The 13707-nt window shown below is 42.3% G+C and overlaps 1 protein-coding gene across 8 annotated transcripts in view; it reads right to left on the reverse strand.

The window, feature by feature from the left end:
* The window catches only part of KIAA1210 (KIAA1210 ortholog), a 77031-nt gene that overhangs the window by 36804 nt on the left and 26520 nt on the right, over nt 1-13707 (reverse strand). For 6 of the 8 annotated variants that reach the window (XM_055564007.1, XM_055564001.1, XM_055564000.1 and 3 more), the window contains exons 2-4: nt 10002-10048; nt 8058-8128; nt 2373-2538 (exon numbers count right to left, since the gene is read on the reverse strand). In XM_055564007.1, the coding sequence (XP_055419982.1) occupies nt 2373-2538; nt 8058-8128; nt 10002-10048 (284 nt within the window). The remainder of the gene's footprint in view (nt 1-2372; nt 2539-8057; nt 8129-10001; nt 10049-13707) is intronic. The other 2 variants (XM_055564005.1, XM_055564002.1) reach the window with 1 other exon arrangement.

Here is a 13707-nt window from a genome sequence, read left to right on the forward strand (position 1 = left end):
TAATTTTAATGTTTTCAAATGATCCACACATTTTTTTTATATATAATAGCTTTACTGAGATATAGCTTATGTACCATATAATTCACCACTGAAAGTATACAGTTCAGCAGTGAGAACACTGTGGAAGGGGAAGGAAGACCTCGAGTCTTGCTATTATTAAGATGAAAGTTATAAAAGATCTTCCCTCTTCCACCCCACCCTCTGGATTTTAGTAGAGCTAATCTTAGTCTTCCTTATACCTATATGACTGAGTGACTGAACTGACTGAGACCTATAAGGCAATGGTCTATAATGTATGGTTTGTGAGGTATGAAGCAAGCCCCTCAGTGCAAAACCATCTCCCTCCCTAGTAAAGCTATCTGAAATTCCTCACATTCAATGCACTCATTAAGGTCCATTTTAATGAGACCTCTGTGCTGTTAGTAGGCAGTATAACACATTTGCTAACTGTCTTATTAGTTCAGTTCAGTTCAGTCGCTGAGTTGTGTCCTACTCTGCAACCCCATGGACTGCGGCATTCCAGCCTTCCTTGTCCATCACCAACTCCTGGAGCTTGCTCAAATTCACATCCATTGAGTCTGTAATATCACCCAAACATCTCATCCTCTGTCTTCCCCTTCTCCTCCTGCCCTCAATCTTTCCCAGCATCAGGGTCTTTTCCAATGAGTCGGCTCTTTTGAAAAGACCCTGATGCTGGGAAAGATTGAAGGTGGGAGAAGAAGGGAATGACAGAGGATGAGATGCTTGGATGGCATCACCAACTCAATGGACATGAGTTTGAGTAAACTCTGAGAGTTGGTGATGGATAGGGAGGCCTGGCATGCTGCAGTCCATGGGGTCACAAAGAGTTGGACACGACTGAGTGACTGAAATGAACTGAACTGACTCTGCATATAAGTTAAATAAGCAGAGTGACAATATACAGCCTTGACATACTCCTTTCCCAATTTGGAGTCCATTGTTCCATGTCTGGTTCTAACTGTTGCTTTTTGACATGAGTATAGATTTCTCAGGAGGCAGGTAAGGTGATCTGGTACTCCCATCTCTAAGAATCTTCCACATTCTGTTGTTAGCTACACAATCAAAGACTTTGGTGTAGTCAATAAAGCAGAAGTAGATGTTTTCCTGGTACTCTTGCTTTTTCTATGATCCAATGTATGTTGGCAATTTGATCTCTGGTTCCTCTGCCTTTGCTAAATCCAGTTTGAACATCTGGAAGTTCTCAGTTCACATACTGCTGAAGCCTAGGTTGGAGAATTTTGAGCATTACTTTGCTAGCGTATGAGATGAGTGCAATTGTGTGGTAGTTTGAACATTCTTTGGCATTGCCTTTCTTTGGGATTGGAATGAAAACTGACCTTTTCCAGTCTTGTGGCCACTGCTAAGCTTTCCAAATTTGCTGGCATATTGAGTGCAGCACTTTTGCAGCATCATCTTTTAGGATTTGAAATAGCTCAACTGGAATTCCATCACCTCTACTAGCTTTCATTACCTCCAAGCAAAGCCTTGAGGCAATGGATAGCAGGACACTTGAGTTCTGTTGGGATTTCAGATAAGTCTGGGGTTTAAGGCCAGGGGAACAGGCCCAAGTGGAACTCCATAGAGGGCAATTCAATTGATCCAGAAAGAGCCTGGGGGGTACTGGGCGTCCAGATTTTCCACATTTCTAAGATGTGGAATTTGGGGCTTCAAAGATGAAAATCTGAATAGGAATGGCAGTGGTGGCTGAGAAACAGTCTTCCCCATACTTTATATGATCAGTTACAGCATTTCCCCCAGTCTCTTGGGATGGAGGGAGAAATAGACTTGGGTTCCTTGCTTGCTTGTTGTTGTTGTTTTTTTAATTAACACAGTGATTTCATCCTTATGTCTCAACCCAGCTAGATGGCTTCACCATCTAAGATTTTAATCACACATTATGAGATCTGGAGTCTGAGGGCTGGGCAAGCAAATCAGATCAAGTTTCCAAAATGATGGAGACTATCCTTCCCTTATGAAACAGAGGCCACCAGCTCCTCTCTAGTGGTAGGCTCCACATCGCAAGTGCTTGTAGCTGTGACACAGCAGGATTGCCCTGATCCACCCACACCCTCTCACCCAGTGCTCTTAGGGGAGTGGCATATGCATTTGGTATGCCCCATCCAACCCACTGAGCTGTGAAGCCCAGACAGCAAGCATATATCTATGAGCACAGGGGAAGCCCCCCAGGATGTGGCTGCATTGGCGATGGCTGCAGACCCACCTCCCACAGACAGGGTGAGCAAGAGCCCCTGGGGGCCAAAGGCCAGTGATGATTCAGCTGCCAAAGGAGGACCTGGATGTAGCTCCCTGCCCTTTGCCTTGTCCTCAGCCCCCACCCCTCCTGAGCTTACCCTGGCATGGTTTGTTGACCTTCAACTGACTTCAGAAAAGAGATGTCAATACTGCTGCTGGACAAGCTTGTTTTGAGCCATCTCCCTCTATGGACATCTTTGGGCTCTTTCTTCTTCTTCTTGCCAAAGAAGCTCTTGAAGGCTTTAAATCTGGATTTCTTTTTTCCTGGAAGTTATAAATGCAAGTGAGGCAGAGTGTGATGGTAGAAGGGAAGACAGGAGAGGAAATGGCTTTCATGATGGGGATGAGGAGTAGGATCCCAAAAGGCCCTAGCTTTCGCACCAGTGCCCCTGGCATTGTTCATCTGCTTTGTTCTCTTCTTAGGAACTCACCAACAAAGTATCTGAGTTTCTGGTGAAAGCAGAAGCTCAGGCCCCAGCCTGTGGCCTCTGGGAAGCCTGTATTCAGGCTCAACTCACCCTGAATTCACTTGCCTCTCAATTTCAACTATTAACACACACCTCTTCCCTGGTCCTAAGAAGTTCATTCATACACAGCAACTTTTGAGCCAACATAAGCATTTGGTACCCTGATCACTGGAGTCTTTGTGATCCAGCTGGAAAGCCAAGCTTCCACATGTGACAGATACTTCAGGACCTTTGGAAATCCATGTGGGAGCTGGTATTGCCCAACCTGTGTGCTGCAAGGATGCAGACCCAAGGAACGAGTGCAGGGGGTTGGTGTGGTCATGGAAGATGTCTTCTAAGAAGGGCTTTATGAGGAAGGGAGAGGGCCAGGAATTGGGCAGAAACGGGTGCTGGGCAAAGAACCACCCTGTGCAAAAGGCGTGACAACATGACCAAAGAATTTTGCAAGGGAGGGTGTGTGTGTGTGTGCATGTATGTGTGGGTATATTATGTGCACTGTTCCTCAATTATTGCTTATTGGTTCAGATTACCTACAGGGCTGCTGCCCTCTGCAAATGCAGATAATTGAAAGTTTGTTCTACTATCATTAAAAAAATAAAAAATAAAAAACAGGGCAGCAGTGAGGAATGTGAGCTTTCAATTCTCTTCAGGCTCTCTCTGGGTTTTATTGAGTTTCCTAATAAGCACATGTATCTTTCTCCCAGCTTAGAAGAGGGGGAAGGGAGGGGAGTTTGTGCTGCATTCATCCGTGAGAAGGAACCTGCTCTTACTGCTTCATATGCAGTAATTTACCAACTCAGGTGTCTCATTCCAATTCCCAGCAGCCTGGTCTCTGGAAGCCAACAAAGCTGTTATAAGATAGGCTTAGTGGTGTGATGGAAAACACCACCAGAGAGTAAGAAAACTCTGGAATACTGAGCTTGGTTTGGCTCTGCTATCGATTAGCTCTGTAACCTCAGGCAAGTCACTCAACCTCTCTGGGGCTCAGCTGGAAAATAAAGGGATCATGCTAATCAGTGTCTCCCAAAGTGTGTTCAGAGGGATGCTCATAGGTCTATTGCATGAAAAGGGGGGTCTGCAGTCTAGTCAATCTGGAAAATGTTGATTAAACACAGTTTAGGGGTCTGTGTTCCAACAAAACTTTTCTGAAACTTCAACATGCCTATGTGGATGGTGAAGTGCCAAGAAACTGGGTAGCAATGTTGTCTCCCCGATGCACGTATGCAGAACACCTAGCAAAACACACTGAGGCAAATGCTGAGGTGGGGCTCCTTCCAGTGCTGAAACACTGTGGCCTATCTGTGCACTGATTACTCCTGGGCCTGCCTAGTCTAGAACCTTTACAAAGGTTTCTAAACCTCAAGGCCTGCCTTAAGTCCAATTTTCCACCATCACTACAATTCATGCTCCTTTTTGCACACCTAAAACTTGACTGCTGGCACCACACATTTTGCATCTGAATGTTCTCTAGTCCGTGCCTTCATTCATTCATTCAGCTATTCAGTGAACATTTATTAAGGTCAAGCACTTACTATGTTTTGTGTATCAATGAGAAAGGAATAAGATACGGTTCTATGTTTTAGCTACTGTCCCCCAACTCAGGGCTGTAAGCAGGCCCTCTTTAGCATCCTTTTTAGCAACCAGCACAGTGCAAACACACAGTGACACTCCAGAGACAGCTGAACCCACTGAGGGGTGCAGAAAACCAACATAGCTTGTCACATCCCTTCCTTAAATTGAGATCACTGGGCAGAGCCATTCTTAAGCATCCTATCATTTAAATGCTAGCCCTTATCAGGATTGATATAAACTGTAAATAATGTAGGAAAGAGTTTGGCATAGGATCTGGCATGTAGTAAATGCTAATAAATGAGCTAGAATTAAGGAATCAATTATTGTCTATTAAGACCAGATTCAATTATATCTATAAAACTGACCTATCAATTCTAACCATCTATAGATAAAGAGAAGCACCATTGGGGCAATGAAGGAAGATGGTAGTATTTATGCTTGATAATCCTTGCTTAAGTAACTTCAGTTCTGAAAGATCTGAGAAATCTCTCATTTACTAGGATATACCTACATAGGGTCATGGTTAGGATAAATTTGGCAAGTGTACCTTGAGACAGACAGAATAAAGCATGAAGACGCATTAGGAAATATATATTTTCCCAAGTTCCCGTTTTTAATTTTTAAGGAAAAAAATTAAATGAATTTCTAGGATAATGAATTATTTAAAATGATGTTTGACCTCATAGCACTACTGTGAGGATTCAACATGAAAGTGCTGAAAAGTATACAGGACAGAGTAGGCTGGCTCTAAAATAATCTGCATTTTGCTCCCCAGCTTTCTTAATCTTCCCACCCCCTAAGGATTTCTAAAATCCATGAAATAGGGATATTTTAATGTAAAATCCTGATTACAATACTCTGTTAATGACTATACTCAGTTTTTTACTGGGATATATTTACCAATTAGATCTCAGGGTAAATGCCCTTATCTGTAGTATATGCCTGCTTCTGTGGTGTAAATACTCCCACGGTGGTCAATTTCAAGCTAGTAATATGACATTTAGGAAGAGACATGCACAGCCTCTCAAGTCAGCCTGAGCCAGCTCCAACAGACCACTAAATAATTCCTGCCCAGTGATTAAGAATTGGGCAGTGCCACCTCACAAACAGGAAGGAGCCTTTGTAGGCACTGCCATTTTTCAAACAGAAGGAATGGGATTTATTGATTCTTGACAGGCAGATCTCCTTCTGGCCTTCTGAAATGAGAACAACTTTCTGCTCAGTGTTGGGAACCATAATGGTTATTGTCCTTCTTGCTTAGAAATCCCAGAAGGGAAGGGAGGTGGGCAAAGCTAGAGGATTTCAAGTTGCAAACCTGCTTCTTATATACCAGCAAAGAGAGACAGGAGAGAATCAGCAGGTGGTAGCTAGATCCGTGACACAATCTATAAACACTTAATAACTGAATAAAAACACTTCCAATAAACTTTTCAGGCTGTAAAACTGAGTGTACCAAACATAATTGTACAAAACTTCATAATTTGTACAAACCAAATTATGCTTTGACACATTTTTATGTTCCTAAATTAACCAAACGACTAATGACAAGAACTATGCTGCTGCTGCTGCTGCTGCTGCTAAGTGGCTTCAGTCGTGTCCGACTGTGTGCGACCCCATAGACAGCAGCCCACCAGGCTCCCCCATCCCTGGGATTCTCCAGGCAAGAACACTGGAGTGGGTTGCCATTTTCTTCTTCAATGCATGAAAGTGAAAAGTGAAAATGAAGTCGCTCAGTCGTGTCTGACTCGTAGCGACCCCATGGACTGTAGCCTACCAGGCTCCTCCGTCCATGGGAGTTTCCAGGCAAGAGTTCTGGAGGGGGGTGCCATTGCCTTCTCTGTAAGAACTATAACAGGTGTTAAAAATTAAGTATACACACATTCCAATTTCCCTCCAATCTTCCATTTCAGCAGAAACAGCTTATTTTCCCATGAGGATGTAAAATATTGGTTAGCCAAAAAGCTCATTTGCGTTTATGAGCTTTCCCAATTCCCTGGGTGGGGAAGATCCCCTGTAGAAAGAAATGGCAACCCACTCCAGTATTCTTGCCTGGGAAATCCCATAGACAGAGGAGAGTCGTGTGCTACAGTCCATGGGGTCGCAAAGAGTTGGACATGACTTAGTGACTAAACAACAACAACACTTATGTAGGTCACCTATACACTGGGTAACTTATTCCCCTACAAGGCACAGCAGTGATGGTCAGTGAGCTGACAGCTGTCTGGATTTCTCCTATAACAAAGCCATTGACCTCCCTGTCCAAGTCCAAGGACTACATATTCCCAAACAGGCAGTAGCTTTCAACATCCCCATCCACTGAGGGCCGGCAGTATGTCACATGCCAGGAAACAGCCCATGGAAGCCATCCCCCGACCTTCCCCCAGAGAAAAAACACAACTCCAATGAAGAAATTATCGCCTCGGATTATGTATTTGCTTATCTACCATGCACACAGGCTCTTCTGGGTTGAACTTAATGAGCTTTCAAAATGCAAGGCACATAATGGTGACCTTGCTCTCTTGCATTGCTTCTTGGAAAGAAAACTCTTCTAATTAGCCTTTCTTCCCTTCAACTTCCCAACAGCCACTGTATTCTCTGTCTGGCAATGACTCATACTACAAATGTACCCAAATGTTTGGTGTCTTAAAAAGGATTGTGAATAGAGAAAGGGTATTTCCTTACCTCCACTCTTCATCAAGATGCACTGCATTGCCATCTTTTTTGGTAGACATCTGTCTAGCTCATATCCAAAAAGATAGGTCAGTTCATTTGGTTGTTGGGGCTGCCTTGGTGAGGAGGCCTATCATTCATTTATTTATTCATTCATTTCTTAAAAACTTTTGAGTGTCTAATCACGCTCTCTGAGGCCCAATACTGAACAGTGGTGACACAGAGATGAAGACCCAAGCCCTGCCCTCAGGGGTCCGTGCACCATGTTCAGCATCCCCCTACTCACTTCATTAGTGAAGTCAGGCCTCTGGGAAGCCACAAGAAGGTTCCCTGCTCTCTGTCTTTCCAGACCAAGTCTTCTGCCCCACACACTACTAAGAAAACTCAGCAATCATTGAAGAACAACCCAGTGAACTCTTCAATTCAGTTCTGTCTTTAAATTCAATGTCTCACCTTATATCTTTGGGTTCTTCCCCTTCCCCCCACATTTTTTTTCAGTGTCAGTAAAACTTTTCATTGTTTAGTGACCTTTGCCTATTACCCCATCCATGGTCTCCTATCACTCACAGGTGATTCATAGTTTATAATTATAATTTAAATGAATACACATCTATGTAGATTTTGCAAAAGAAATTTTTGTAAATTGTTCCCATTTAATAGAAGCCTATGGTGACGTCTTTTGTTACTATACCCCCTTTACACCTCAAAATTACAAATTTATCTATTAGTTAAATCTGGATTACTATCTATGGCAAAACCTCAATTGAATTTCTCAGATCATGGCCTGTTCTGATTTCTTTTTCTGATTAAGCAGAAATACTTCTTTTGCCTTAGTAAACAGAACCTGGTAACCATCTTCAAGGAAGACTGCAAGGTCTAGACAAAACTTTTTAGACTAGCGGAGATTGAGATGAAAGAGAAGAGCTTAGAAGATGGAAAAGTAAATGTTGACTGAGTATTGCCCCTAGAAATTTGATATGAACTTGTCTTCTTGTGACTTGATTCTTTCTTCTAAGGGTTAAACACACTAAACAAGTATAGTTCTAGTTATCAAGATTCTATTGGGTTACTTACCCTCATCACTGGTCTCCAGAACTTCCACACTGCCAGAAATTTCACTTGGTGATTCATACATAATTGGTTCACTAAAATAAAATATACAGCAAGAAACCAAAAAAAAATCATTCAATATCCAGTATATTACACAATCATTTTACCCGACTCCTTATCCTCCAGTTAGATTCTTAAACTATGCAAGAAAAGATATATAAAGGGAATTGCCATTAGAGAGAACTATTCTTCCTTTAAAAAAGACAATGGTTCCATTTACATGAAATGTACAAGATAGGTAAACACAGAAAGTGTTTTGCTTAGGGCTAGAGGTGTTTTTTGAGTGACAGAGTATAGAATTTCTTTTTGAAGTGATAACAATATTCTAAAATTAATTGTGATGGTCACACAAATCTTTGGTTTTTTAAAAATTTTATTTATTTGGCTCCATAGGGTCTTAGTTGTGGCACCCAGGATCCTTGTTGTGGTGAGAGGGTTGTGGCTCGCAGGTTAGTTGCTCTGTGGCATGTGGAATCTTAGTTCCCCCACCAAGGATCAAGCCTGAATCCCCTGTATTGGAAGGCAGATTCTTAACCACCAGGGAAGTCTCCAAATCTTTGAATATACTAAAAAGCACTGAACTGTATACTTTAAAAGAGTGAATTGTATCATATATGAATTATAGCTCAATAAGGCTATTACTGGGACTTCCCTGGCAGTTCAGTGGTTAAGACTCCATGCTTCCAGTGCAGGACATGCAAGTTTGATCCCTGGTGAGGAAACTAAGATCCCACATGTCATGCAGCTCAGCCAAGAATAAATAAATAAATAAAGCTGTTACCAAAAAATAAAAGACAAATACACAAAACCTGATCTATTGCTTTGTGTGGGGACCCATTAGATTTGGAGGCCTTTTACTATTCATGGGTGTACCCAGGCAGACAGAATTGTATTGATAAGCTATAAAGAAAAAATTAAGATACCTGACTACATAAAAATTTTAAACTTTTGGCCAAAAAAAGTAGAGTCAGCAAATGAATAACAAACTAGGAAGTAATACTTACAGCAAATATAGATTTCGGGGTCGATTTTCTTAACTGGCAAGAGTGCATATAAATCAATAAAAGACAAACAACTGGATATAAAATGGGGCAAATGATACAACAGGAAGTTTATCAAAAAAGAAATACATAAAGAAATGCTCAGTCCTACTCAGAATTAAAGAAATGTAAATCAAAATATCAAGTCAACATTTTCACCTATCAGATTGTCAAGAAGTTTTAATTTTGATGTTCCATGCTGACAAAGATGGGAAAAATAGACATGTTCATACATTATGGAGTGTAAATTGCTCTCTGAATAAGCACTTTCACAGTATCAAAATAAAAAAAATATATACATACCTTTTGATACAGTAACATCACAACTGGAACTTTACCCTGTAGCTATACTCACACTTGCACACAAAAATATACATGCAAGAATGTTTCTTACAACATTGTTTTAAGTAGCCCAAAATGAGAAACAGCCAAAGTGACCATCAAAAGGATAATTCTCCCTTGACTCTGATTCTATGTCATAGGAGAATTATCTGTCCTTGGCCTCCTTTCCATTAGTGCAGATAATCAACTGAGAGTCTACTGTACATTTTCGTTTTTTTAGGCAAGTCTCAAATTTTTTATTTAAAGAAATGATACATAATACATAGCAATAATTTCAACAAGCCTTTTGCTTAAATTTTAGCCTCTGTAGACTCAAAAGCACAAGGAATTACTTACATATCTAAAAATAATACTCTGAAATTTCATATTATTTTTCATCTTCTGTACTGCTTTTGCTATCAAGATATAGGTATTCCTATATAATGTTTTGGCCTTCCCGAGTGACTCAGTGGTAAAGAACCTGTAGGGGACCCAGTTTTGAACCCTGGTTAGGCACAATCCCCTGGTGAAGGAAATGGCAACTTACCCAGTATTCTTGCCTGGAGAATTCCACAGACAGAGCACCCTGGAGGGCTATAGTCCATGGGGTCAAAAAGAGTTAGACATGATTTAGCAACTAAAACAACAATAATATAATGCTTTAGATTTTTTTCCTTTATATTAACCTTAATCATAATACATTTTCCATTCATTCTAGCCAAAGCTAGAGATGATACGTCTAGGGAAGCATATCAATTGATAATCGCACTTTTTAAATTATGCTGACATTTTTAATCGGAGTTGGTGTATGGAGGGGAAGGGTTCTGATCGGTACCATAACCCAGAGAAAGGATGTTATATTCACATACAGCAGGAGCACTGTGGAGAGGCAGGCAGGGACTTATCATAGCTCCTTATCATAGCTCCCCTTGGGGTCTTGATTCAAGTACCATCAAGTTGAATTAAGTAGGTTCTGGATTCCCTCTCCCTACCCTGGATCTCTTCTGCTTCCAGAAATAGTCAACATGCCACTGCTGTTTCATGGATGGGCTCCAGGCCCAGCCTGCACTGCCCTCTAGCTGTAAGCTCTGATGTGGTGACCACAGGCTCTGAGGTGAAGACGAACTTGAGCAGTCACCCACCGAGAGTGACTGAGGCCTTGGCAAGCAAAAGTTTCCAAACCACATGGAAAGCTGACAGGGTCCTGGTATCAAAATGACTTGAGACTCTCTCACTGAAAAGTCCCATGGTTCCCCACGGGTTTGTGTTCTTTCTCACTGCAATGAATAATAAAACCAGCTTGTTCAATGGCAGATGTGTTCCAGGTGGGCTTTGACTGAAAGGTATTGGCACTTTATTCAAATCACTCAAACTCTATAATCCAATATCACAATTCTGCCTGAAGATGACAACCCCAGATCCACACAGTACTCACTAATTATGACACAAACAATATATATATACATATACACACACACAAGTTCCATCTGGAGATCTGGAAGAAGCAAAGGGATAGAGAAATTCAGAAGCCCCTCAGAAATTCAACAGGAGAACAGGAGAATTCCTTAGGCCAGGAACAATTCATATCACTGGTGAGTCCCTGTGACATCTTAATAAACATGGCGGTGTCCCTTTCCCCTGCCACTAAGAAAGGCTTCTTAGACACTTGGGAAATAAACTATCTCTGAGCTTTAAAGAAGCCCATGGAAAAGGAGCCCATTTTCCAAAATACCAGGCCACAGCAGGCTAACGTTGCTTTTGACCCACCACTGTCAGGGGTAGAAGAAAGACGGGGAAGGACAACCAAAAAGAAAAAAGATGAAAGACAAAGGGAAAACAAAGAAAGAAGGCGTCCTGCCAGCATCTGTGTTCCTAGAGCTCTAAGAAAATCATTCGATCTAAATAACCTTTGAGTTTCAACTGTCTCAAATTCTTTCTGGCATACTTGCCTTATTTCCCCAGCTGAGGGCCCTGAGGACAGTACCACCATCAGCAGAGCTGTCTCCCCTTCCAAACCAACAAACCAGCAACCACAACCAAACACATGAACCTTCTCCAGATTTGAAATCCTCTTCCTGTTACCACCCATTTCTCTGCATTTCTTTAAAGCCAAACTTTAAAGAGCTCTCTTAACTTACCACTCTTATGTCTTCACTTCTGTGCTCTCTCCAACCAGCTTTCCAAACCCAACTACTTCCAAACCACTGCAGTAAAACTGCTCATGTTCAATCCAACCCTCTGCTACTTGAACTGCCTTCCCAGCAGCATCTGACACTCCCTCCTTGTTGAATAAGTTTATCACTTGCCTTTCTGAACATCACATCATACTCCCTTCATTTTCCTCCTACATCATTGGCTATTCCTTCTCACCCCCCTTGGCTGTATCTTCCTCCTTTCCCTGGATGTGAAATGTTGTAGCATTTGAGGGCTCTACCCTTGGCCCTTTTCTGTATCTACAGTGATTTCCTAGACCAGCACCATCACATGGAAATGTTAACAGGAGCCACAATTTCAAGCCACAGAGGTAATTTAAAATTTTCTAGTAGCCACATTTTAAAAAGCAAGAAGAAACAGGTGAAGTTAATCTTAATAATGTATTTTACTTAACTTAGTAGAACCAAAGTTTTATCATTTCAACATACAATAATTATAAAAATAATATCAATGAGGTATTTTATGTTCTTTTTTTTATATACTGTCTTTGAAATCTGGTTTGTATTTTATGTGTCTAGCACTTCTCAATTTGGGCTGGCCACATTTCAAATGTTCTGGGGCTACTGACTACCATATTCTGTGTGCTAAGCCACTTCAGTTGTGTCTGACTCTTTGTGACTCCATGGGCTGTAGCCCGCCAGGCTCCTCTGTGCATGGGGTTCCCCAGGCAAGAATCCTGGAGTGGGCTGCCATTTCCTTCATTATCCATATTCTAGATGATCTCATTCAAACTTTATCAATACTATCTAGACACTAGAATCCAAAACGTCTGTCTCTAGACTGAGCCTCATCCGTGAACACCACATTCCTATAGCATCTGTGTAGCCAACATTTCTGGGGGCTTTCCCAGTGGTGCAAGTGGTAAATAACCTGCTGGCCAATGCAGGAGACATAAGAGACATGGGCTCGATCCCTGGATGGGGAAGATGCCCTGGAGGAGGGCATGGCAACCCACTCCAGTGTTCTTGCCTGGAGAATCCTATGGACAAAAGAGCATGGTGGGCTACAGTCCAGGGTGTCGGACAGAGTTGGAGATGATCGAAGTGACTAAGTGCGCATGCATGCAGCCAACATTTCCACCTAACAGTGTGTATCAGATGATTGGGTCCCCTCACACTCACTCCTCCTGGGTTTTATGTGCTCTGGTCCCACAACTATGCCCACCTTGACCACCAAGCCTGCTACCCTCCCATCTTCTTCCTCCGCTCTAGCCTCACTGGCCTTCATGCTAATCCCTAGCACGCCCAACCTCTTTCAATCACAGGGTCTTTGATTTGCTGCTCCCTCTGCCCGGAGGGCTCTTTCCCCAGATGGTTGCATGAATGCCTCCTTTATAGAAGTCAACTCAGCTCCGAGGTTACCTCTCAGACAGAACCTCTGTGATCATTCTAGTTAAAGCCTCTAGTCTCTGTCACTTTATCCTTTGCTGGTCATCACTATCTGAAATTATATTCTATATTAATTTAGTTACAACGTCTTATCTGTCTCCTCTACTAGAATGTAAATTCCATTAGGGCAGGGGCCTTGTCTGTTTTGATCATGACTGGATCTCCCAGCACCTGGAATGTACCTGGTACATATATAAAGTGAAAGTGTTAGTTGCTAAGTTGTATCTGACTCTTTGCAGCCCCATGGACTGTAGCCCACCAGGCTCCTCTGTCTGTGGAATTCTCCAGGCAAGAATACTGGAGTGGGTTGCCATGCCCTCCTCCAGGGGATCTTCCCAACCCAGGTATTGAACCTGGGTCTCCTGCATCACAGGCAGATATATAAGGCACTTGATTAATGTTTGTGGAGTAAATGCCTAGATTCAATAAAAGGAGAAGTAACGAAAGAACCATCTTTGTGGTCAGAAGTTTCTTAGAAGTCGAAGCATGCTACAGGAGGCAAAGGAAGACTTGTCCTGGGAGAAGAACCTTCTTATTCACTAGCCTAGTAGCTCCCAGAAAGGCAGGCCCCGCCACCAGGTTATCCACCTGCACGGAACCAAGCTCTCTTGTCCTTGTCACAGAGACTCCGCTCCCAGGTGTCCCAGGCAC

The sequence above is a fragment of the Bubalus kerabau genome, chromosome X (assembly GCF_029407905.1).
Source record: "Bubalus kerabau isolate K-KA32 ecotype Philippines breed swamp buffalo chromosome X, PCC_UOA_SB_1v2, whole genome shotgun sequence".
In the NCBI taxonomy this organism is placed as follows: domain Eukaryota; kingdom Metazoa; phylum Chordata; class Mammalia; order Artiodactyla; family Bovidae; genus Bubalus; species Bubalus kerabau.